This window comes from Ambystoma mexicanum, chromosome 9 (assembly GCF_040938575.1).
Source record: "Ambystoma mexicanum isolate Mex_15411 chromosome 9, UKY_AmexF1_1, whole genome shotgun sequence".
NCBI classification, from domain to species: domain Eukaryota; kingdom Metazoa; phylum Chordata; class Amphibia; order Caudata; family Ambystomatidae; genus Ambystoma; species Ambystoma mexicanum.
This window is the reverse complement of record NC_090931.1, coordinates 453,474,060-453,501,196: the sequence shown is the minus strand read 5'-3', so window position 1 is coordinate 453,501,196 and position 27,137 is coordinate 453,474,060. Positions and strand designations below refer to the sequence as shown.

The 27,137-nt window shown below is 45.2% G+C and overlaps 1 protein-coding gene across 9 annotated transcripts in view; it reads right to left on the bottom strand.

Annotated features, from left to right (window-relative positions):
- Positions 1–27,137, bottom strand: part of LRWD1 (leucine rich repeats and WD repeat domain containing 1) — a 730,516-nt gene that overhangs the window by 213,217 nt on the left and 490,162 nt on the right. For 8 of the 9 annotated variants that reach the window (XM_069614964.1, XM_069614960.1, XM_069614962.1 and 5 more), the window contains one exon: positions 24,634–24,757. In XM_069614964.1, coding sequence (XP_069471065.1) covers positions 24,634–24,757 — 124 coding nt within the window. The remainder of the gene's footprint in view (positions 1–24,633; positions 24,758–27,137) is intronic. The other variant, XM_069614967.1, reaches the window with a different exon arrangement.

Below are 27,137 nucleotides of genomic sequence, written 5' to 3'. Positions count from 1 at the left end.
GACTGGCTGGCAGATGTGAAATGATTAAATGCCCTGCGGCTCTGCTTCAAGGCTACATTCGGGAGGGAGCCGGGCATTCCTCTCCGGAGCTGCCTTCGTTGTGTTTCAACAAACTCTTATTAGCCTTGCGGCCTTGTCCTTTCAAGTTCAGACAACAATGTTAACAGTCGAGCAGTGTAAGCAGAAATGTGCTGCGAAGCAATTTGAACAGAAAGCAATGAGCAATCGTTAGTAAACAAAACGGCGATCCTTGTTACATCAAAATGGCCGTTCATTGGTCAAACTCAGAAACCTGTATTTCTATCGTTACGTACATGAGATGGTTGGCCTTCGGCCACCAAAATACGTTTGCCATCAATCGTGAGAGGTGTCTATTTTTCCTAGACCGACAAACCCTCCTTTTGGCCATATGCCAAACATCTCATTCATTCATTGTATCCTCCTCTGACGTTGATAAGTCTGAAGTACTTATGTCTGAATTTTGCATGCTATTCTAAGCATCATCATTGTCATTAATATCTATAGCCATTAATTCTTTCACTGTTTTCATTTCATTTGTGTCTGTCATCCCGGCCATAAGTTTGTTTTCTTTTTGTTATCATATGCATACATCCCTTAGTACATCCCTCAGTTATCTCAGTGCAAACTATCGGTAGGCAGTGTATGCAACAGCACGTAATGAATATTCAAAACACTACTACTAATATCGCAATCAACTTCCATCCCCAAGAATGCAGTATTCCCCAAAACTAGGACCCTATTCCCCAGCCCCCTTCTTCAGTAGGGAGTTCGGAGCTTAGGACATGCATTTTATTTATTGCTTCAAAAATCGTAGGGGAGTAGTCAACTACGAATACGCAGCACGCTGATCCCACAATCTTGCAAATTCCCCCACGATCAACCAGGATTACATTGAGAGCCATTCTATTTTGCAGCATCATTAACCAGATTCCCTTTTCTTCCAACGTCATGTTAAATAGTATATCTGTCATTGTGTTTGTGGTATCTTTGTATTCTGGACAGCTGCCTTATGTTATAAGAGTTCACTATCTGGGACAAGAATGGTATGAATGATTTTGCTACGTCCTTTGCTATCAAAACACCTTCGCTACTCCTTGGGGTTCTAGATCTGGATAGCCTGGCCATGTCAGCTGTTTCTAAGAGGAACACTCCCGGGAACAGTAGACCTAGGTAACATGTACCTCCCCAGTTTCTGGGCAACCAAGGATATGCTTTTTCTCCACATATAAAATAGACTGGATCTCCCACATATACTGGTTCTATTTCCACTTTTAGTACCGCTGTATTCATGCATCCAGTAAATGTTCCTACTGAATAGGAGCCTTTCTTTTTTAGGCAAAAGGGAACAGTTCTCAGGTTGTAATTCACTGTGCAAGAAGGGGGAATTGCATCTTTGTTCCCGTCTGTGCTTACACGAAACGTCATCACAGATGTTTTAACTGGCGGGGACAATCTATTTTGTCGTGTTATTTTTCGCGCACTTCTAAACGTAGGTTCTGGGGTCATCACTGTGCTTTATGGAATATGGAACAACCCACAGGCCTCAATTATTTCCTCAAACTCATTCATGTTTGATCTAATTGACCCGTACTACTCTTATTGCACTTCCCATAAAACATTGCACTTAAAGATGCACTTCATGCAGAACTTAATGGTTGTACATACCAGCATATTCCTTTCCCTGCATGCTGCGGTAAATGGGCGCATACCCAACAATTATTTTCCTTTAGAATTGCATGCGCCATGTTCATGATGAGCAATAGCGTATTGTTCCCATACCCTTCTCTGTGTCTCTCTTCCATTGGGGACAAAATATAAGTAATCACCTGAACCGGGCTTTCAGTAGTGGATATATTAACTATTGGTAAAAACATTCCCAATGGGTGTATAGACTCCACATACCATAACACAAAGACTGTCGTTATTGGTGCTACCACACTCATGAAGCACATGATTGTCAAAGCAAGCATACCATTTTTTTACCATGCGTTTTCCCTAAATTTACAGTCTTTATAACCAACTCATTCTCAGCAGTGGTGCAGGAGGAGGCTGAAACCGGTCCCGACATTTTTCTCACCGTCCTTCTTCCTGACAAAGTTCGTCGTGGATATCTCTCTTCGTCGCACTTGTCCGGAAGTCAATAAGTTCAAAGGAATTTTCAACAGTTTAGTCTGCCAGCCCTTTTCAGTCGGATTTGCTTATTCGTTCTAGGCAAGATCACTTATCCTCTCTCATACTGCTCAGAGGACTTCTGAACACTTCTCTATTGCCTTTGTACCATGTGCGCCGAGCTTGTCCACTCTGGTTCAGGACACATACTTTTTATGATCGCACCGAGGAGCCGCGAGTCTTGAATTGTCCGACTTGCACAATTCTCATGCTTCTCTCCTCTACACCTCTAGTTCCTTCTCCGTCCATGAGCAGAACCAGAGGTTAGCATAAACACCAAAGAACTGTGGATCACTGTCTTTCGAGGCCGCAAATCATATCCCCTCACTCCTGGTATTGTGTGATCCGTGAACAGTGCCGGTGCACTTCCAGATCCAGGCTCAGAGTCAGCCTGTGGCGCAATGGCAGATGCTGGTGTGCGCCGCGACAGTGATGCGGATTCGGTCTTTGGCTCTGGTGCAATGGCAAGTGCTGGTGGGCGCCAAAGAGGTACACGTTTAGTATCCGTCGTTATTTGCAATGCAGATTTCGTGTCGGCCAACAGTGATGTAGGTTCTGCTGGGCAACGTTGGGGCACTCTTTGCCCTTCCCCCTTTTTGGCAATCTTTTCAGGCTTTGTTTCGAGTTTCACTTCTCGCTCTGACAGATTTAGCGACAGTGGACTGGCAGCAGTTTCTTTCGTTTCTGGGACCGCTGTCTCTTTCCGGTCGTCCGGATTGGGCAAGTCTTTCAGTGATGATGGGATCTTTTTAGCATGGGTGGCATGGATCCACGACTTCCTCCCATCCACACATATTGCTGTCTGCGTTGCCAGAAGCACTTGATAGGGGCCGCGCCACCTGGGTGCTAATGATGATTTTCTCTCAAAGTTCTTAAGCAGCACCCAGTCTCCTGGCTCCAGCGCGTGCCCCGGACCAGTATATCTTACGGGTAGAGCCTCCTGCACCTGCTGATGAATCAAACGCAATTGCTGCATTAAAAGGCCACAATAAGTGCTAAGTACAGGATGTTCCACTTCACTCAGTCGTTTTGGCTGAGATGCGCACCAAACATTCGCCGGCCTCCCCATCACAATCTCATACGGGGCGAGCCCAGCTCTAGCCTGTACAGATGTACGCGTGCACAATAGCGCTATCGGTAATGCATCCACCCAACTCAACTTGCTTCCTGCACATATCTTGCTAATTTTTGACTTGAGGATTCCGTTGTGCCTCTCAACAAGACCGGCCAAACTCTGATGCGTCGAACTATGAAATCGCTCATCAATTTTAAGACCTGCACATATCTGTAATACCACTGCGCCCACAAAATGTGGACCGTTATCTGACCATATGACACGGGGCAAGCCAAAAGGGAAAAGTATTCTTTAAGCATTACTTTGACCGTACACATTGCTGTGCAGTCTTTTAAGGGATATGCCTCCACCCACTTGCTGAATGCACCTATCACCACTAAGACATTTCAAGTTTTGGCACCTCTCCATCTCTATGAAATCAAAATGGATTACGTCAAAAGGCATAGAGGGCGGGCCGAAACTGCCTATTGGAGTCACTGTTCCCTTTCCTACATTGTGTTGTAAACACGTAATGCAGTTCTGCACCAACCTCTCTGCATTCTTCTTTATGTTTACATTCTGCCATACTGTAGATAGGTGCTGTATTATTTTTTTTGCACAGATGTGGGTAGGGCTGTGAGCCATTGTGACCATTGCAGTTACACAAGAATTTGGCAACATCCAGTTTTTAGTTCCCTTGTCCACCCAACAACCCTCTACATCTAACTCAGCAAAGCCCTCTGCCCACCCTTGTATCTCATCGGCCGTGGCTTCGGCCTGCATCTCTTTTACAGTGGCAATTCCATCTTCTATCATACAGGGTACTTCCTCAGTCTGGACTGTCATCATTTTATTATTAAAATCAGTGGCAGTTTGTTTCGCAATTCTGTCTGCAAATGCATTTCCCTCTCCCACTTTGCATGTTACCCTTTTATGTGCCTCACATTTCACTATTGCTAGGCACTTTGGAAACGTGAGTGCTGACAGCAATCGTACAATCAAAGGGCCATGTTGAATTCTGGCCCCATGCGATGTCAAGAAACCCCTCTCAGCCCAGAGTCGACCAAAGTTATGAACCACCCCAAAAGCATACTGACTATCAGTATAGATATTCACGTTCAAATTTTCAGAAATCTCACAGGCTCTGGTCAATGCTATTATACCTGCGGCTTGTGCCGAGTTGTAGGGAATTCTTTTGCTTTCTACAACGCTCTCTAGGGTAGTGGTAGCGTAAGCGGCAGTTGACGTGCCATCAGGTAGTTTAAAACAAGAGCCGTCACAAAATAACTCTCCATCTGGCTAATTTTTTGTGGGATGTCACTTAAATCAACTCTCCCCTTCGTTTCTTCCTCAGTGACCATTAAGCAATCATGGGGTGGTGATTCGTTGTCACCAATTTCTTTTATGGGCAGTGGCATTAATTCTGCAGGATTCAAAGCGTTACACCTCATAATTTGGATATGGGGCGCGAATAAGATAATTTCATATCTTGTCAGTCTAGCAGAGGTGAGGTGTTGCATCTGTGTCCTATTTAATAGGTCATCTATGGCATGTGGCACCATCAGAATTAAAGTATGCCCCAATACCATCCCTTCCGTTTGTTTCACCGATGCAGCAGCCGCCTCGACAGATCGCAAACATCGTGTTAGTGCGTGCGCTACAGGGTACAGCGCAGAAGAAAAATAGCCGCACGGCCCATTTCTTCCACCTTGTTCCTGTGTCAAAACAGCTAATGCACAAAACTTTCATAATTCGGCGTGCCCAAAACTGGAGCAGAACATAATGCAGTTTTCAATTGATCATACGCTCGCTGACATTCTTCATTCCACTGCAAAGGCATCACCGCATCCTTCTTAGTTAATAGCACCATTGGCTTCACAATTAACGCAAAATTACCGATCCACTGCCGGCAATAAGAAGCCATGCCTATTATGGCTCTGACTCCTTTCTGTGTCTTTGGAATAGGCATACAAGAAATACTTTCTATGCGTTCTGGCGTTAGCCTTCTCCCTTCTTTCGAAAGTAGGTAGCCCAAATAAGCTATCTCCTATCGATTATATTGAAACTTCTTCAAACTAGCTTTATGGCCATGTGCCGCTAGGTGCGACAGTAGTAATACGGTGCTCTTTTTACAAATCTCTTCTGTATCAGCAGCGATCAACAGATCTATGTATTGTAATAGTACACACCCCACTGGTAATTCTAGCAGGTCTAGCTGCTCTTTTAACGCTCTACTGTAAATACTCAGACTTTCCGTATATCCTTGTGGAATGCGCGTGAATGTAAATGAGTCCCCCTAATGTGAACGCGAACAAATATCTACTGTCCTTGTCCACCGGAATGCTAAAGAAAGCGTTTTTTAGATCAATTACACTAAAGTATTCTGCTGAGGCAGGTATCATTGTCAATATTGTAGTGACGTCTGGGACCAAAGGAAATTGTGGATCTACTACTTTGTTTAGCGCACGCAAATAAATTATGAAACGATATGGTACTTCATTGCCTCCTTTTTTTTTTAAATAACACATTTTATTGGATTATAAAATACAACCACTGGGCCTTCCAGGGCCAGCATTCAAACAACAACAACAATAATAATAATGATAATAATAATAATAATAAAAACGTTGGATGGGAAAAGCACTCATATGGAACACAATGTATGCTTCTATGTAACATTCAATACATAGCGTAATGTTTGGTACAATAGTAGGTTTTCCGCAGCATTGTCCACAACCCCTAGCCTATGATGTTATGATATTTAAAGTTCAGTAGTTCACATCGTGTCTTCCCAGCGTTGCCATACTCTACTTGTTGTGGTCATGAGGCAGAGCTTTTCGTATTTTGACAGATCTATCTCACTGTCCACTCCCAGTAACAGTAGTTTGGGATCTCTGGGGATCGTCGGGTTCAGGACCCTTGATAACACATCGCAGCATTGCTGCCAGTAATGACTGATTACTGGGCATTCCCACAGTATATGAAAGAAGGTTCCTTCCTCCTCCCGGCAGCGCAGACAGTTGAATTCAGCTATTTTACCCCAGTGGTACAGGGCTACCCTCGGGTAATAGATCCTGTGCAATATCTTCAGTTGTACTAGGCGTAGTCTGGCTGATATGGTGACTTCACAGGGGTACATCAGGATTTGGACCCAGTCTTCCGACATAATTTCTCTCACTTCAGCTTCCCATTTCGATTTCAATCGTTCCAGTTCTGGTGTGGCGAAGGAGGTGATAACACTGTAAATAACAGTGGTGACTTTAGCTGGAACATGGTCCACCACTATGTTCCGTTCCAGTGGAGTAGAGTCTGCCATGTCGGAGAGAGCAGGGAGGTGCTGTTGCAGGCGTGTCAGAGCTGTGTATAATGATATCTCTCTGCTTCCGGGAGGTCAAAGGTCGAAATTAGTTTATCAAAAGGTCTAATGGATCCATTTGCTATAGTGTCCTTCACTTTTTCTATACCATGTCTCATCCACACTGGCCATTTCGGCAGTTTGATCACCTCGGGGAGGTTCCTGTTCCACAGCGGTTGTAGTGGAGTGATTTCGTCTCCCCAGCCTATAAAGGTGTGTGGCTCTGCCCAGATACGTGGTGTGTGCGAGGTCATGTCACGAGGAGGTGCTCTAGGTGTCGCAGCATATAATTCCATGGGGGGTGACGCTCTCACATGTGGTAGTGTTGAATCGGCGTGTAGAGCGTCGTTTATCACCGCCATCTGACTGGCCCAGTAGTATGTCTGTAGCCTCGGTAGACCAATACCTCCTTCCCATATTGACCTTTGTAGTGTTCGAAGCGCTATTCTCAGGTGTCCGCCACCCCACAGGAGTTGCCCAAGTACACAATCTATCTCCTGGAACGTCTTGGTTGGTATGTACAGTGGAGCATTCTGTAGCACGTACAAGTAGCGGGGAAGTTAACATTTTGAACAGTGCAGCTCGCCCCAAGAGGGTCAAGGGTAGAGACTTCCAATGTTGCACATCTCTTGTAAATCTTTCCGTAATAGGTTGCAGGTTATTGGATGTGTAGTCGTTGAGATTTCTTGTAATCCGGACGCCCAGATATCGAAACTGTTCATGCCCGACGCTATATGGGCAAGACTCGGGGGTCTCGTTTCCCAGTTGGTTCAGTGCAAATAGTGTGGTTTTGGAACGGTTCACCTTCAGACCAATAAAGGTGCCATATTCTTGCAGTAGCTGTGTTACCACTGGACATGTTTTTTTAGGTTCTTGGAGGTATATCAGTAGGTCATCCGCTTATAGTGAGACTGTCTTCCCACTCTGGTCCTCCGGGGATGCCTTTCCAAGTGTGCGTCTCTCAGCCATTGGGCCAGTGGTTCCATGGGCAGTGCGAAAAGGAGGGCTGATAGTGGACAGCCTTGTCGTGTCCCCTTCCCCAGGGCGAAGGATCGTGACGTCCAGCCGTTCACCCTCACTTCAGCCGTCGGCGCCTCGTACAGCAGTTGGATCCAGGTTAGGAATCGTTCGCCGATCCCCATTTTACGCATAATCGCCCAGAGTGCCTCCCAGTGGACCGAGTCAAAGGCCTTCTCGAAGTCCACCGCGAGTATTGCCATGGGGGTGTCCATGGTCTGGGCGCGCTCAATGGCTAGGTGTAATCTGTGTATGTTCATTCTCGTAGATCTACCAAGCATAAAACCACATTGATCTGGGTGTATTAGGGATGTTATGACCTGTTGTAGGCGCGTCGCCAACAGTTTCGCCAGTATCTTCGTCTCGCTGTTAGAGATATTTGTCGATAAGAGCCACATTCGTCCGGGGGTTTGTCTGCTTTGGGTATCACAACTATTGTTGTCTTCCTTAAATCCGCTGGTAGACTGCCCTTGTCTCGGGCCTGCTGATACAATTTGAGTAAATGTGGAGCCAGTTCAGTTCCGCCCATCTTCTTCCAGGTTTCAATGGGGAAACCATTCGGACCAGGTGTCTTTCTGGACTGGAGTTGCATCATAGCTGTCACTATCTCGTCTACTGTGATTTCCATTTCTAGCCCAGCCGCTTGTTCAGCGTTGAGAGGGAAGAGCGATCTTTTCTAACACGGAGGTTTCAGGGGGAGTTTCAGGTGCCCTGCATAGTTTTTCATAATATTTTGCAAATTCCTCTGCAATATCAGCATCTGTTGATCTCGTTTTGTGTTGTGATTGCTCTTATTTGGTTATGTCCATCTCTCCGCTTAAGCCAAACTAGCATCTTTCCAGCTTTGTCGCCCGTTTCATAGACTCTGGCTCTCATCGCCCCATGTGCCTGTTTAGCATTGTCCAACTCAATATTTTGTAACTTTTTTTGAGCTAGGATCAGAGCTCTGTTCGTGTTAGGAGTATCCTGGAATAGGTGCGTTTCCTCCGCTAGTTTGACATTTGCCTCTGCTTCTCTTATTGATTCCAGGTGTGCTTTCCTTTGTGCCGCAGTCCAGGAGATGATCTCTCCACGAATCACTGGTTTGTAGGCTTCCCACAGAGTAATAGGTGAGTCTACCATTCCTTCATTTAACTCAAAGTATGTTGTGCTAGCGTTTTGTAGACGTTTTAACAATTCCGGGGACCCAAGATGGTAATTATTCAGCCTTCCGGTGGCGGGATTGGTTTATACGTCGTAATTGACATTTCACGTTCAGACAACAATGTTAACAGTCGAGCAGTCTAAGCAGAAATGTGCTGTGAAGCAATTTGAACAGAAAGCAATGAGCAATCGTTAGAAAACAAAATGGCGATCCTTGTTACATCAAAATGGCCGCTCATTGGTCAAACGCGGAAACCTGTATTTCTATCGTTACATACATGAGACGGTTGGCCTTCGGCCACCAAAATACGTTTGCCGTCAATCGTGAGAGGTGTCCATTTTTCCTAGACCGACAAGGTGGACCTGGAGATGCGATCCTCAAAGTCTGAGATTGGCAGCCAAGTAACCCACACCAGTTCCGAGAGCACATCTGGAAATCACAACTTTTCGAAGCCAATGTTTGGCCACAAGGAGAAACTGTCGGGATCTGGCAAGAGTCTCATGAACCCAGGAGGAAGAGGCCCATAGAAAATCCCCATGCAGATCCATAGGGTTAAGAAGGTAGAGAACACATCAAGAGCCCAGGCTACCTGGACTTTGTCAGACTGGGAACATAATACCACTCTGACTGAAAGGAAACCTGTACCAGATCAGGACGACAAATTTGCTGGTTTGGTTGCCATGAAGACTATAAGGAAGTGCAGAGTTCCCCCGAGTAGTACTCTGCAATTACCACAGATGACCTTCATGGGGAACTTGCACCCCTCCCTTTATATTCAGAGGGGTAGAATGTGGTGCAACTCTACCCGGAAGTGAAACCCTAGGGGAGAATATCCATACCAAGCTACAGGCAGGAGAAGTGAGGATGAAGGCTCAGCAAAACCTCATCACCCAGGCTAGAAGCTTCTTTGGGTAACAACATCCCAGGGAATAGAAGATGACATGATATAGAGAACATAGTAATCACTTTTATACGGAACAGTCACATCCCACTGGGATACAAAATAAAAATACAATTGGGAATACTTCTGCAGTTTTGCAAAGAAAGTTCTTTTAGTGTAAATACTGCTATATAGTCTCTTTGGTGTTGAAGTTCAAATCTCAAAAAAGTACTTTTAACCATATTAGTGATTTTATCCAGCAAGTGCCTTTTTGATTACCATTTAGGATTAGGGCTACATCAGAAAGGTCCCTGGCAACAGTATGTTGAGCACTGTAAAGTTTTACATTCACAAAGAATTGGCGCTCTAGCATCGTTTCCCATCAGGCTAAAAAAAAAAAAAAAGGTTTGTTAATTTGCCAAAAACGCACCAATCATAACCATTTATCTGGCATCAGGCCTTCGCCCACTACATTACGAAGCCCTGATTAGACCAGTCATGTTGTGTCTGTGCATTCATAGCACGGGTGAGCTTAAGCTATAAAATCATTTGGGATGTTTTAATAAAGCAGAAGGTGCATATGTAGGATTGGCTGAAAGAACAGGTGCTCTTTGCATTGGGGTACAAGCACTTTTGGCATATAAATGCACAGCCTAGTCGAAATGATTATTCAATAATCAAAAAAGCTCATGCATAATGGTCCATGGGGCATTTTTTGACAAAAGCTTAGTTTAGCAATGGTACAGTGGAATTATCAAGAACTATTTTAATTGGATTAGCAATCTGTATAAACGGTCGCTATTTTTAGAATTTAGATTAAATCTAATGCCGATTGCGTCATGTACTTGCAACTGGCAGTAAGGCCGTAACAAAAAATGCCCGTTCTGGGCGGCCTCAAAGTGAAGTGCATTTTATTTGACTGCCCTGCCAACAAAGCTCTAAAAAGGTGGTTACTCCCAAACCTAACAAATGCCGGATTAAGAACAACTTTTGAAGCTCTAAAAAGTTTTTTAAAAAACAGATACTCCCTCATGTGATTGGTGTTGCAGATTAGTTATATATGGTCTTGTTTTTTATTTAATTCATTTTTACATTTGTATAGCGCACAAACAACCCTTGGGCATTGAGGCATTGTTACTTGTGAAGAACTTAGTTACAGGGGTAATTAAGGTACGGGTTAGGTTAGACATACATTTATACATTTTGGACAGAGGATAAATATCCTGCTGGCATTGGTAAGATTTGCAGGATGTGGTAGATGGCGGTAACTAAGTGGAGAGTAGCATTTTAACCACTTTGAGGAATGCCATGTGTGAGGTTTCTGCTCATAGGGGTGGAGGCAGGGCATTCCATTGTAGGGCTGCTAGGTGGGGGAAGCTGGCGCCTCCTGCTCCGACTCAATTTTAGGCACTGTGAGCATATTCACATAAGGTGTTCTGGTCGGTCTTGTGGATGCAGTCAGGAGTATTCTTTGAGAAAGGTAAGGGGAGGCAGTTTGGTGGATACATTTGTGGGTCAGGGCAAGGGCTTTCAAGAGTACTCACTCTTTAATTGGTAGCCAGTGTGCCCGTCTTCTGGCGGCAGTGATATGTTACCTTTTGGGAATGCCCATAGCTGCACGAAGTGCGCTGTTTTGGATGACTTGCAGCTTTTCCATTTTCTTAGCTGATGTACCCAGGAAGAGGCATTACAATAGTCGAGTCCCTGTTATAGCTCTTGCTATGGTAATGCAGTTATCCTTAGAGAGGAAGGGTCTGGCTGAGTTTAAGAGCTTGGCGTGACATGCTGTGGAAGAGGCAATGGCGCTGACTTGTCTACTCATGGATAAGTTAGAATCCAGGTAGACTCCTAGAGATTTCAATGAGTCTGAGAATATGATGAAGTCAATAGTGAAGTGGCTAAATTGAGAGTTGAGATTCTTAAGTGTTTCGTTAGATCCTATTAGAAGTTCAGTCTTGTCAGAGTTCAAGCACAGTCCGTTTGCCACCATCCATGTCTGAATGGTGATGTAGACGTCGTTGAGGGTTCTGGAGTCTGTGTCGTAGTCTCCGGGTAGTGGGAGGAGGATGGATCCGAGTATCGCCGGCGTAATTAGTTTAAGAGATGCCTAATGAGTCCAGAATGTGGAAAAGGGGTTGTGTAAAAATATTGTAGAGGGTGGCCAAGATCCATGACCCTTGTGGAACTCCGCATAGTAGGATAGTGGGTGAAGCGGAGGCTGGGTCAGAGAATACTTGCATGGTCCTTTCTTGTAGGAACAAAGTGATCCAGGTGGTGGCATTAGGCGAGAACTTGGCTGTTGAGGTCAGGTGGTGGCAAAGTCCATTGTGATCAATGAGATCAAATGCCACATAGATCGAGGAGTGGGAGTAGAGAAGGTTTACCTGAGTATCTTGCATCATCCATTTGATTTTTAAGGTTGAGTAAGGCTGTTTCGGTACCGTCCCCCGGGCGGCATCCTGATTGACTCAGCCAAAGGAGTTTGTTCTCCTCGATGAATCATTACACCTGTAGGTAGGCTGCTTTGTCCAGTAATTTCAGTAGAAATGGGACAGTGGTTAGGTGACGTGGGGTAAAGAGTTTCTTTTAAAAACATTTTTTTTTTTTAAGAGGGCAGTGCCATGCTTCCTTGAGATCGGAAGGAATCTTCCTGGTTGCACAGGATGCGTTAACGAATGGTGCTGGCACAGTCCTTGATTGCTTCTTTTTGGGAAATCTGAATTTGTAGAGCATATAATATATGCAGCTTTGTGAGTATATGGAGCTTTGTGAGCGATTATTTGTGAACTTTTGTACATACGTAACCATCTATTCATGTGCGCAGGTTCCAATGAATATAGGCAGAAGATTTGATGGGTATGTACTGATTAATAGCTTAAGAAACAATCTTTTCTGGTCAGATATATTTTTTTTAGCTTATTTTTTCACTAATAAATTCTATTACAAGACCGAAGACGAGTATTATGCTTTAACTTCTTTAATTACTGCTCAACAGCAATTCAAAAGTTTTACTCTTTAAACTTTTTTTTTTTTTTATTATTTTTTTTTAATAACGTATGCCCAATCAGGCTTAAACGAAAAACAAAACATGAAGGCATAGAACTCTCAATCCCAAGAATCCTAGAGGCTCTGTAGTCCTTAGCCTCCTTTTTGTTCACCAATGGCAATTCCCTGGTAAGTATAAACCCCTGTGTCCTTAGGTCCTTTCCTCTTTTTTTTTGCTGGCTCGACAGTTAAGTACTCTTATTTGGCGGGCGTTTTTACGTCATTATGTCATGAAGCAGTGTTTCATTTTAACATAAGCATTTACTAGTGTTATTTACTAATGTCAATGAACGGCGCGTAGGAGCGTTTTATTGCTCGCGGGCGCAGCGTATTCATTCAGGCGGTCACATTGTGTGGTCGAGCGCGACTCGCGCCGGCGCCCATTAGCAGTGTTATTAGTACTGGGCAGGGCGCATTAGAGGGAATGGGTATCCCGCGAGTGATCTTACTCGCTTCGGGGAGCCCATTCCTTCAGTGATGGAAAGGGCGCGAAAGGCACGTATCTCCAGAGCCGCTGAGGGAAAGGCAGGCTCATTGGAGCAATCCGCGCATGCGCGGAAGGGTTTTACACTCGCGTAACGTTCTTTATTCGAGTGTTACGCGTTTTGTCAGTTACAGAAGACCCAGGCACACAAAAAGACCCGATCCTGTTTATCGAGCAGTTTATTTACACGCTCGTGAGCTGCCCTGTAGCAGAAGCAGCCTAAGCAATTTCTGAGCAGCTGGTAGCAATACCTCCAGTCAGGCAGAGATGGCCAGTGACAGAGAAGAGTGCCGGGAGGAGTACTCTGATCAGGAACTGCAAGAGGAGGAGTTCGACCTCTCTCAGAGCTTTAAAAAGTTCTTAGGGGATTCCCTGGTTAGAGCAGTAGCTCAAGGGGTCCAACCTATCCAGGACAGGCTTAAAGTCCTTGAAGACATATTGGGCACTAAAGCTGGCAGGGATAAAGACCCAGGTGAGGGGACCTCCACCAACAAGCCTCTACAGAAGGAACATAGGGGGTGTAAAGCAGCCCGGAGACGGAAACTCTTCTATCCCCCCGGGCTTAGAAATGGGGAAGAGAGAGAAGTCCCTAGAGGCAGCTGACGCCTTTGACAGGCTTAAGGACGCCTTCCTTTCCAGATAAGTGGTGCCCAGCCTCGTACCCCCTACCCCAGGGGCGAAAAACAAAGGGGTTGCGCTGTCTTCCTCAGATGAATACGATGAGGAAGAGGAGAGAAGTCTGTCAGGGAGCATTATAGAGAAAAGGAAAGAGACAGAAAAATGCCAGCGTGGAGGAGAGTGCCCCAGAGGAGGACATGTCTGATATGTTTGAGCCTGAAGCCATCAGGCATCCGCGATCCACGGAATGGATGCCATCCCCGAAGGTGGCGCTATACATGTCCCAGAAAATAAGGAAACCACTGGAGGAGGAGATCAGGTTAAGATCAGAGTGTCCCAGACGAGAGCTCTCGGGGAAGGTGGCGGAGACCCCAGAGCTTGACCCCAAAATGTTGACTTTCATTACAAAGGCCGGTAAGGACACGAGAAGTGGGATGGATCGCGCATGGCGGTCCTGTCAGGATAAGATATTAGATCCGACAGGCCCGATAGCTAAAATCATGGACCTCACAGAGAGGGCAAAGGACACTGGGGAGCCGGTGGACCCGAACATTCTAGCCGGGTGGGCTCAAAGGGCCGTATGCCTCTTAGGAAATGCAAACACCGCCATTTCAGCTGAGAGACATAGGTCTACGCTTTTGAAGATAAACAAACTGGGAGACTTAGCCTCCTACGAGGCAGAAGAAGTAGCGCAAGGCCTTTTTGGCGACACGTTTGTCAAAGAAATGAACAAATCTGTAGGGACCTATACTGCTCTTGAAAGGGCTCAGGCATCAATCAGAAAAGTATTCCTTACTCTTGTTTTTGCAGGGGCCGGCCGCAACAGAGGTCGCTCATCCGGCCGCCTCAATTACAACAGGAGACCTCAGGGGCCCAGGGCCCAATACTGGGAGTCACGCCAACAGGACGCGTTCTTCCTGGGCAGAGGCAGAGGTTTCAGAGGGCACCGAGGAAGAGGATACTTCAGACACCAGAATAGCCCCACAGGTGAGAAAGTGCGCTGCGAGTTATCCCCCGGTGGGAGGGAGAACGTTGTTTTTTATGAACAACTGGTGCACATTATCAGCAGACGCATGGGTGCTTCAGACAGCTCTGGGATTTCGGCTAGATTTCATGGAGGAGCCGAGGCAGCCCCAACCCCCTCAGCGCATGCATTATTCAGCAGAGGAGATGGTTCATTTAGATACAGAATTAGAGGCGCTAGCGCGAAAACAGGCGATAGAGAGGGCACAGCCTCAGGCACAGGGTTTTCCGAGCAACATGTTCTTGGTGCACCGCAAAGGGAAGGTGAGAACGGTTATCAAATTGAGGGAGCTGAACAGGTGGCTGGTTTACAGAAACTTCAAGATGGAGGGGATGCACTTATTGGCGGACCTCCTAAGGAAAGACGATTGGCTAGCCCGGCTAGATTTAAAAGACGCATACCTTACAATTCCAGTAGCCCCATTATTGCGGCGCTTTCTACGTTTCAGGTGGAAAGAGGAAATATGGCAGTTCAAGATGTTGCCTTTCGGGCTAGCGTCGGCGCCTTGGGCCTTCACAAAGCTAATGAGGCCTATAGCCACCGCAATGCGAGAGCAGGGCATAAGGATGATCATATATTTGGACAACATCCTTCTCATGGCGGAGAGCAGAGAAAGACTGCAGAGGCAGGTGCAGTGGTCGACTGCTTTTATCTCCAGACTAGGCTTCTTGGTCAGCGAAGAGAAGTCAGTGCTCGTCCCAAGCAGGAACCTAGAATTCCTAGGTTTCACCATAGATACAAGAAAGGCCACGCTAGCCCTCCTGCCCTCCAAGATCAGAGCCATCAAGAAGGATCTGAAATCAGCTCTGGGGAGACAGTTTATTTCGCTTCGGAACCTAGCCAGGATAGTGGGACTTCTGGCGGCCCCGATTCAGGCCATCTCCCCCGGGCCTCTACACTATCAAGCCCTGCAGAGGCTTAAGATCAAGTACCTACAAAAAGGATGGAGATACCATCATCAGGTCCCTTTGGACCTGGACAGCAGGACAGAACTCCGTTGGTGACTGAGCAATATGGAAGCATAGAACGACAGAGCCATCTTCGGAGACATGCCAGAGCTCATAATAGAATTGGACTCCAGCAGGTCGGGCTGGGGAGCCAGGTGTGGAAGCACATAAACAGGCGGAAAGTGGTCTCCAGAAGAGCTGGAGCTGCAGATCAACGGCTTGGAGCTACTGGCGGGACCATTCGCAGTGAAAGCCTTCTCCAGAGACAGGGCTCAGTGCTGCATTCTGCTTCGCATGGACAATATCTCTGCAGTGAGGTATATCAACAAGCTAGGTGGAACAAAGTCCAAGATGCTAGTGGAGATGGCCAAGGACTTCTGGCATTTCTGCCTGCGCAAGAACATAGCAGTCAAAGCGGAATATCTTCCGGGAATAAAGAATACTGTGGCCGATTGGAATTCTTGCTATCTAGTAGACTCCAGCGACTGGAGACTACACGACTCAGTGTTCAACAAATTGCAGCACAAATGGGCCCCGCTGCATACAGATCGGTTTGTCTCCAGACTAAATGCACACCTGCAGAATTACTTCAGCTGGAGGCTACACCCAGAAGCATTGGGAACGGACGCGTTCCTTCAGAATTGGGGACAGTACGTCCATTACGCATTTCCCCCCTTCGCGATGATCGCCACAACCCTAGCGAAGCTGCGCAGGGACAAGGCCGAGTTAGAAATAGTAAATCCGGAATGGAGTTCTCAAGCCTGGTTTCCGATTCTGATGGAACTTTCCACGGATTTCCCCTCAGAGGATCTTACACCGAGAAGATCTTCTCCTAGATCCAGCAGGAGCGCCTCACCCTCTGATCCTGGATCAGAATCTGACACTGCTGGCCTGCAGGATTTCAGGCGAAGGTGGTGCTTGCTGGGACTTTTTGGAGGAGGCTACAAAGCTCAAAGTATCATGGGCTCCCTCGACAGTCAGGAGCTATAATTCCGCTTGGCAAGCCTGGGAATTATGGTGCAGGGAGAGGAGTATTCATCCCATTTCAGCCCCTATAGCTCAAGTCATAAACTTCCTGGTGGATGAGCGCGGAGGTGAAAGCATTCAGAACAATAGGTGTGTATAGGTCAGCCATTTCGGCGGGTCACGATCTGGTGAAAGGAGCGCCAGTGGGAGAGCATCCAGTAGTGATAAGGCTCCTCAAGGGCATTAAAGTAAGCAGGCCTCCGCTGCCTAGGTATATAGGCCTGTGAGACGTCACGAAAGTGTTACGTATGCTGGAGCAATGGCCAAGAAACGAGCTCCTGTCAGAGAAGAAATTGTCCGGGAAGCTAGCTATGTTGCTATGTTTGGTTTCGTGCAGACGTATTTCTGATGTTAGAGCTCTCGAGATGGACCGGAAGATTTTCTATCCGGAGGCAGTAGCTTTCAACATAGCGCAGCGCACCAAAACTAACTCCAGGATAATTACCTACCCATATTTTCCAGATAATAGCAAGCTCTGCGTAGTGCAATGCTTAGAGAGATATGAGGCCGCGGTGAGACCCGTAGGAGTGACTCAACTGCTTATTGCGCGTAGGAAGCCTTTCAGAGCAGTAGCTGCAGCAACCATAGCAAGATGGGTGAAAGGTCATGGAATTGGCTGGAATAGACATATCTAGATTTGGAGCTCACTCAGCCAGGGGAGCTATGGCTTCAGGAGCTTTTGCAGCTGGAGTTCCGCTGCAGCAGATCATGAAAGCCGCAGACTGGGCCAGTGATTCAGTATTCAGGACTTTCTACTTTAAGCCAGTGACTAATATTACAGCGGCTGTGATACAAAGCTTTGAACAAGCATAATGCTCGCCTCCGGTCTTGTAATAGAATATAGATTGCCCATGCAGAAAGTCTTGATTCTATTAAAGACACGGAGGCGAGCATTATCCCGCCCTTCAGGGGTTAAAATATAGGAATAATGTTGTGCTGCATTATTATCATTGGTATTTTAAGAGGAATTCCCGACCCTAATGATGACCACTTTGTTGTAGGAGATGAGCAGAAAAATAACAGATTGAAGGAATGACAGGGGTCTGTACGTCGACGAGTTGTTTAAAGTTGGATCTGTTTAATAATCACAAGAACTATACAGCGAGGGAAAAGTAAAAAGAAGAGGAACGGACCTAAGGACACAGGGGTTTATACTTACCAGGGGATTGTCAATGGTGGACAGAAAGGAAGCTAAGGACTACAGAGCCTCTAGGATTCTTGGGATTTAAGAGTTCTATGCCTTCATGTTTTGTTATTTTCGTTTTTTAAGCCTGATTGGGCATACGTTCTAAAAAAAAAAAAATTTAAAAAAACAGTTTAAAGAGTACAAGTTTTGAATTGCTGTTGAAGTTCCTCCGTGTCTTTAATAGAATCAAGACTTTCTGCACTTGTCGCATGGGCAATCTGTATTAAGTGTAATTTGGTATTGTTGCTGAATATATAAATGCCCTACTGTATTGCATTGCTTTAGAGGTGGGTGGATTAGCTGGAGGATGTGTCTATGTAGTATACATTGGCCTTACCCAATAACTGATTGGAGTGTTTCCACCCTTTCTAGGTCTAGAAGTATGGCTCCCTTTTTTGTTGTGGGACTTCAGCACACCCACTTGCCTGGGGCCAAGATTCAGCAACAAAGCTTCCAGAAGCATACATGGAGAAAAAAAAAGAAAAAAAAAAGTCCAGCAGCTTCCACAAAAAGACCAGGAGCTTCCACCCATCAAGTGGAGAGAACATTCTGGACTGTGATCAAAGAGGGTGGCTGGGCAATTTAAAGACTTTTCAGACAGGCTGACCTACACAGCAGAAATGATTGAAGCCAATCCCTATGCAAGAACCATCACAGCACACCAGTGAAAGGGATTTGGTTTGCATAGTGGGAGTTTGAAGATGGAGCATTGGAGGAGGCTTGTGATAAGAGCAGATAAGCCTGGAAAAAAGTTTGGAGTCAGTGAGGATAAGAAGTGGTGTGGAGGTATATCATAATGAGTGAGGCGGCAAGAAGGAAGTAGTACAACAGTTGCAGAAATGCGGTGAAGTACATTAAGGAGGTTGGAGGAGACATTAAGGAACAGAAGGAGATGCATTGTCAGGAGAAGGTTGAAGGCGACTGCAGAGGAAATGTATTCAGTGGGAGGTTGAAAGAAGCTCAGAGAAGGAGTGCATTGAAGAGCAGTGGCAGCTCGTCCATAATGGGCAAAAGGGCCCCACCCACCCCCATTAACGGGGAACCTTTAATATTATTGCCAGCCCAATCAAAACACTGAACCCTGCGCCCTCAGATGCAGCAAGCAGCTGCAGATGTGCTCCTTGGCTGCCTTTGTTAGCATTCAGTATCCCAGCTATACATACCCTAAGGTCCACTCCAGGCTGAGGGGGAATTCTATTTCCACATATTGCCATCAAGTACGCAGTGGTGGGGACTGCCAGCTCAAACATAAGTAGGGGTGCTCCAGCTCCACCACGCCATGAACCAGGGCGGGAGAACTGCCAACTCCCCTTGCTAGTTTGGTTCATGGGACAGAGCTATGCAGGCAGTGTGTGGCACGCCTGAAATTTAGGCATCATGTAGGTAAGAAAATAAACAAACCTTTGTGCATGTGAATGTACTGTGGGGAGTTAAGCAAACTCCCCATATTAATATGTGATTGGGGCCAGCGACTAAGGACTGGGTTTGTCCAGCCACTAATCAATGTGCTTCCCAGATGGTGGAAGAGTGGGATCCAGCAGGCTCACCACCCCAAGTCAGGAACAAACAACACCCACAGGGGTGTTGCAGATCGCTGTTCCTAAAATACCCATAAGAAAAACATCAGGGATTTCAATCAAACCACAAGAGCAGTGTTTTACTTTTTTGCTGCTTTCCCTCTATAAGACCTCAGGGTCTCTCTTTGCTATGGTGTTGAACCTTTCCTAATTTGGAGGCAAGTGAAGCCTTTTTGCTCCATTTATCTTGATCAGCTCATCGGTTTTGGGGTCACTGGTCAGTCCCTATGGCATCAGTGCAGCAAAACCCTGTTCGCCATTGTAAAGTTATTTGTTTATTTTTCTTGCACTCATCACCTTCATTGAAGTACACTATGTACCTGTAGCTTCTGTTTTAGCTACTTTCATGAGCTGTCCAGGATGGACTGGTGGTAGAGGATACTTTTACAATGTTTTCTTTTTTGTAGACTTGTGCACTTACCACTTCATTTTAATGCCAGAGTATATTGTAGATTGGTAAGTTAGAATCAGGTGACAGACACACTAGACATGTTTAAGAGAATTTTAACCAGTTCAACATACTACTCTGTTCCCAACGTGTAAAGCCCTGTCCTAGAAAGAAATCTAAAGGGTGTTCATCAGGATGTCTGCTAAAGCAAACTAAGTTTATCAATCAGAAAACCTACACTACTGTGGATCCCAACCCTACCACTTTTAAACACAAGACACAGGATGGTAACTCTCTCCTCCCCCAAAAAAGGAATGTTGACGTCCGACTCCCTTATGATCATTCTTATTCATCAGGACTGAAGCCTGTGGGCATTTGTTAGAATTAGTTTCTAAAACCAGTCTCACTCTACCTCTCCCTGAGATATCAGTGTCTGATTAGTTTCATATCAATCTTGAACCAGCCTTGGTCGTTATGCCACTCGCTATTCAGTGTCCACCCACATCTTTGGATTCTTCAACTAGTGTGTGATGGCACTCTTTCCAATGGTGATTGTCAGATTTCTCAGGCCGTCTTGGCCAGGAATTTTGGATGTCCAGTATTGGGATGTGTTCTCACTTCGCTTGTTCTTCTGTTTCTCATGCCCCTCTATGGGGTTTGCTGTGCCCCATTTAAAGACATGGAATCAACAGTTGAGGACTATCACCCATTTAAGCAATATACAGCGAGACAGCAAGGATTGAAATATCTGTAAGGGGTAGTAGAACACAAGAATAATATCAACCTCCAAAACAAACCAATGATTGGCTCGGACAATCCCAAAGGCAGAACCAAATACCACAACCCTAAAAGGTTAACAAGTATACAAAAAGAGGTTGTTCTTCTGGCAGGGATGAGTGGGGGGGCATTATAGGGAGCAGCCATGCCATCACATCACATCTATCCTCGATACACAGAGACCCCGCTGCCAGGAAAGTAGCTTAAGCCTTGGTCAGCATGGAGTAGTGGCGCTGAAGGGAGCTGAACCTGGGAGAGAGGCAGACCTAGGGAGTGGTCCACAGGCAAGCAGACAGGGCTGAAAATTACATGCTTCCAGAAAGACTGACAGGAGCATGACATAATATAGTCAGCCTGAAAAGAACCCTGAATGAGAAGGCAGAATTAACCCATTGAGAAGAAAGCTGTGAAGTCCAAGATCATGAGGGAGACTCAACAGAATGCTGTGAAAGACCAGGTCTAGAAGAGACGTGATGTAAATGCTGTGAAACCCAGGTTCTGGATGAGACCTAGATTCCACCAGGAGTGCGACAGGAAAATCAAATTCATGTGGAAAAAGACTGGAGGCCAATATAAAGTCTAATCAAAGGATACAGAGACAAGGAAAGAACTTGACAACTGGGAGAGGTCTTCAAATATACAGTGAAAGCATAAAGACCAAAAAAGGGTCCCCTTCAAACCAAGCAAATCCGGTCAGTGATTTCCAAGGAGAACTATCTGTTTTGATTTTGTTAACACAGGGTGGGACATTTGAGATTAGGATTGGTAAATGGTTGGCTAACCGATCATAGGACCATTGGTGTTTAAATCATGGGGCAACTAGGAGGATGAAAGATATGTTAAAATTAGGGTATGGAACTTTCGGTTAACCACATTTGGTAGAATATGCCATTAGGGACAAACCACTGTAAGAATAGGCTGGAAACTATATGATATTAGACATTAGTCTACAAAGGTCCTTGGCAATTGGAGAAACGCCCCACTTTGCACTGACCCATCCCTGACAGTTTGCTTTAGAAACCTGCTTATGTTTGTATGCGTTTTCCTAGACCCATAGGTGTCTGGGTCCAACTCCTTCACTGAAGAAATAAATTAATATTTTGAACCATACCAGCCTGTGTCACTGCTCAGCCTTAGGCCAGCAGGTATTTAGACATTTATGTTGAAATGCATGAGGTTATTTATGTCTGTATACATGAATGACAACGCAGTGTTTATATTGCAGCATATGGGCGCATGTGTGAATGAGAAAATTAGCATGTGAATGTTCTAGTGTGCCTGTGAATTGAAGAATTGGAGCACTGTGAATGTGTAATAAAGCATCTGCAGTGTTTGGAGGGAAGTGGGGACCATCTTTAGGTAGCAACAAAGTATGGACATGTTTATTTGCAGTGGCATAGGATTTTCAATGGCATTCTGGTCAAACGGCAACTTAAGTGTTTTATATTCCATTTCAATTTCTCTCACTGGGATTTATATATTTTTCTTTATCACATGGACAGTTCAACTTTAGCAACTTGGTTTTCCCAGTTTCGTCATAGGTACTGGGACGAATTTCTTTGATGCTATAACTAATCCCCTTTGGCTTTCCAAGATTCCCGTTCTCCCCATTACCTTCAGCTTTGCAGGGGCGGTAGCCGTCCCCCTCCAGACCCCACCACCCCCAATCTCTGGTGCCAGCAGGTACTAGTGATCCTCTCCTTCCTGGTTTGCTTTCCACATAGTCTGCTTGCTTCCGGTACAGTCGACCGGGTATTCAGTGATGTTGCCGAAAAAAAAAAATACACAATTAACTTTTACTGGAAAAAAAACACCGAAAAATATATATGCGTGGGGAAAAAACACAATAAATGTAAAAAAAAAAAAAAAAAAATGATGTTTCCCTGTAAAGTGAATTCGGTCAAAATAACTTCGGTAACATCAAATAGAACCGGTCAAAGGGACCATTCATTGCATCCTCTGTCAGGGGGCATTCCTGCCCACTAAAATTGGTTTGTGGTTACACCACCAAGCTTACCGCTCCAGCTGTCTCGGTTTTATACACGCCAGGCTTCCAGCGTCTCCCTCTGACTCGAAGCAGTTCTGAATTTCGAAGGCTTCGAGCTTTGCTTCCACTCCATCTCTTCCAGGTGTAATCCGCACAGGGGGCCTCCTCTTTTTCCATCCATCCATCCATCCTCCCTCCCTTCTCTTTTAACACACTCGTCCCAGTTAATTGGAGCTCTTCATCCTGGTCTTGGAACTTGCAATTATTTTGCATATTAGTTGGTTTCATACAAGTCACGTGTAGGGCATCAGGGAGTTCCTCACAGGAATGCAAGTCCTTGCCCTCAAAGGGGGCGTCCCTCCTAGTGATGCCCCACTTGCCTCGACACCTACGGATGGTGATGCGGAGTGGGTTCGCCTCCCTAGCCTCACAGGGGGGGGATCCCCCTTGGAAGAAGTTACAAATTCCCTCACTTGGTCACAGTAGGCTCAAGACTATTTTGATTCGTCAAGGAGGTAGATAAGGATGAGTTGTTGGAGCCTAGAGCCAGAACCCCAAGGTAGGGAGGTGGCAAGGAGCAGCAGACGGAGCTACAGAGAAGCTCTGGCAGCCAGCCTTCTGTCCAAGATGCTGCTACACCCTACACAATTCCGCCAATGCCAAACGGTGCAAAAGCAGGTAGGGCCGTGACCTAGGCGAGGAGGTTCTCACTAAAGAAGAGGTCACGATGCTGAGGAGCTGAACATAGAATATTCTTGGCTCCTCTATACCATTTCAATGCCAGCGAAATCTGCTTGAACTCCAGAGAAGTCGGTTTTTAACCAAAGAGATTTTTTTTTTATTTGAAACCAGAGACTTTGGCCCAATGATAAAACACCCTGTACAGTGTTGGGAAGGACATTCAAAACCCCTCACAACATTCCTACATCTGAAATAAACCACTTCGAAATGACCTGATGTGACACAGAGCTCCTTGCAACTATCACTTGTTAAACACAGAGGGTCTTTCTGATGTTCATCAAACTACAGTTCTGACTTTGCCATCTTAGTTAAGATACATTATTCTGATGGCTAATGAGTTGACATTGCCAAATTTATGGGACAGCCCAACGCTCATTGGAAAGCACTTCGCTGTGGGGTAGACCGCTTTCCTTTGGATTAGTCTGAACATTGCTTTGTAGTCCATCTGTATGAAATGGAACAGTTTTACCTTCGAAGCCTTTGCACTGAACTCTGCTTGGGAATTTTACTCTTGGCAGAGTTCACTTGATACCAGAGCCGTGGCAATTTACGTAAATGTGCCCACTGAATACATGCTACCGAGGATCGTAAACATTTCCTTTTCTGTTGTCCAAGATATGAAAACAGCATTCTACCGTTTGAATAAGTGAGTTTTTAAAGTTCTAATCGGCAGGTTTTTGAGTTTGTGTTGTAAGAGTCTGTGCTTGAACTTTGTTGATGCGATACATTGTTACATTATTATATTTGAATGTATTAATTTTGCTTGTTCAGTTTTATGCGCTATTGGGTGAAAATAATGCTGCATCCACTTAACATGTGTGAAATGGAGACTTTAACCATGCAGAAACTGAAACCTACTTGACCAAGTGAAACAATGTGAACTGATAAATAGCAATTTCAACACAGTGAATCACAGTAATAAAGAAAAAGGCTTAAATATTTGTTACAACCTTGCATCATGAAAAATCTCTCAAGCATGCAATCCTGGAAATGGCCAATCAACATTACCCATTAGTGACACCACTAAAATCATTACAAAGTTTGAAAAATAGGTCAGTGATTGGCATGCAGCCATCAGACTACTAGCACACAAGCAGTATACTTGGAGAAATAAGTCAAGCAGGTGTTTATCCCACACAGCAGAGGACTGGGACAGATGGATAGAAGACTAGGGCCTTCACTGGTAGACTCACCTTTACCAGAGCAGTCCAAGCATGGTTCAAAGGCACATGCCCACAGTTGGGTAGTAAAATCCTTTGCACCGTTTTCTTTACTGTGGCACTGCAGGAAATGAAGTGGTTCCAGGTTGATAACCTTCTGGAAAAGAAAACTTTCATAATTACAAAACCATGCACTCAATGATCATAAGCAGGTAGTTATCATGCGTGTTATAATTAAAGAAGTCTCAGATTCTTGCTGCACACAGAGCAAACATTTTATATTTGGAATTAGGGAGAGCGAGAAGCAAAATGAGAAGGGGAATGTGCAATGGCAGCCATCTTCACAGGCCAGTGATAGGAGTGTGAGGTTTGCTGACTTATTTTGTAGATCTTTTCATGCATTGCTACAACTTAGCGTTCAAGCCCTTCTAATACCATGCTAGGCCTTGCTGTAACTAGGCTTGATTGCTTACGCCCCTCACTAACCAGATAATCATTACACTTTCGCCCTTATACCATAATGCTCCTAGTTGTCACACTCCAATTAATCTGCATGGTTTTTCTCTAGTGTGTCCCATTGGAATTATCCTCATGTGCATCGCACTGTACTTTTGCACCCACTCAAACTTGATGCAAATAGTGCCTTAACGTGTTCTCCTTTCCTGTGTAATTTCAATGTAATTTAATTGTACTGGCTTCCAGATAGCACACCGACTTTTTAGCATGCCGAGTAGTACCTCGGTTTCCCACCAGCACTGGAGACTGCCCTCTCTGGAAGGCTTATTTTGACCCTCCTGCCCTCCCACCCCCATTATTCTCACCCACTTTGTACTAAGTGCTCACTGCTGCATGCTCCCCATGTTCTGCTCCACACTCTGAACCAGTCGCTAAACACTGCCAGAGATATCTGGTCACTCCAGTATGCCTAGGATGGAGTGGCATGAACAGGTGGGAGCCATCTTATAATTAAATTTGAAGAGTCTCTTTAAACAAATTCTAAAAAAGTTAAGAGGCACTAACGAGATAACTGAATCCTGAGCTAAGAAAGTAAAAAAAATAACAGCCCCAACCAATCACCAAGACTGACACAGTAAGTGAAAATGATTTGCCACCTATTAAGAATCCTGGGGATCCCCAGTCACAGCAGCAGCTGCAGTGGATGCCACAGCAAACTGGGCACCAGAGGACCTGTTCCTCACCACCTTTTGTCAGACCAGGGAGACAACCACTTGGTGTAAAGTATCAATGTTGCTGGAGGAATTCTACTACCCGGACCGAACATGTGTGTGAAGCCTGGCAAAGGTGTGGGTTGGACCACAAAGTGAATGCTGAGAAACACGGGCATGGTGGTCGAGTGAAGGACCATAGGTAAAGGATAAATCCAATGCTACAGGGAGAGATGTGGATGATACAAGCTGTAAGCTAAAGCGGGAAAGTTTAGGCTGAAGAGAAAGCGGACCAGCCAAAGGCCTGCGAGAGGTCAAGAGGAGTCTGAAAGCAGGAAGACCAGCTCAGGGTGCATACTGAGTAAAACGCTTAAAGAGCCTTTTTAGGGGGAAACATTGCTGGGTTTAAGTTCAGGGATGTCTTATGTAGAACAGGATTTGTGAACTTGTTTGGGAGAAGGATTAGAGCAGTGTTTAAGCCTAGGGATTAGCCTGGAGCTTTTCACATCCTTTGGATAGTGTGTTGAGGATTAGGGAGCATATGCAGGAAAAGAACTTCCATGACTAGGTTTGAACTTTGGAACTGCTCAAGTGAAGAGATTAGATCTCGAGAGAATACCACACTTTACGATGTTCCATACAGGGCAAAGTTTACATTTTGAACTAATAATTTCTATAAATAACCTTTGTTTTTTCCAGTGTTTGGATTCTTTTAAGTATGTTTCAGTTAATGGGTTCGACATGTTATTTGAGCCACAACTCCCTTGTTGTGTCACATGCCTCATGGCTCTGCCTACTTACATCTTCCATACAAAACCGAACAAACTATGGGGGAGGGTGAGGGTCATGCTGCCAGTCGTAGGTTTGCTCTACAATAATCAGAATGCATCTACATGTAATTTACCGCACTGGCTCAGGCAAATGCAATCTGCTATGCCATAATCGGTTAACCAGATTGTGAACTTCTGATCACAGTGAACATTTTGTTGTTCAATACAAGGCTCCTCCCTGCAGCACTCCCACTCCTGTCCCTTCAGATCCAATTAGATAAAGTACAGAAGAATATTTCAAGGGTTCTGCTCGATTTATGCTAATTGGTTTACAGAACTATGGTTTTGTACATTTTCAACCACCGATTCAAGCCTAGATATTAACCTCTCGTCCATCCACATTCTGAAGAAACCATTTGGGGGCATATATGAGTTACAAAACAAAAATAAATATTACGTGCACCATAAAACACAGATTACTACAATACAAGTGATATGAGAAACCCCCTGTGCCCTGTATGTGGTTGAAATGAATGAGGAGTACCTGAAATCTAGTGGTTTGCAACAGAGGGTGAGAAAACAAAAAAGGGTTCAATAGTTT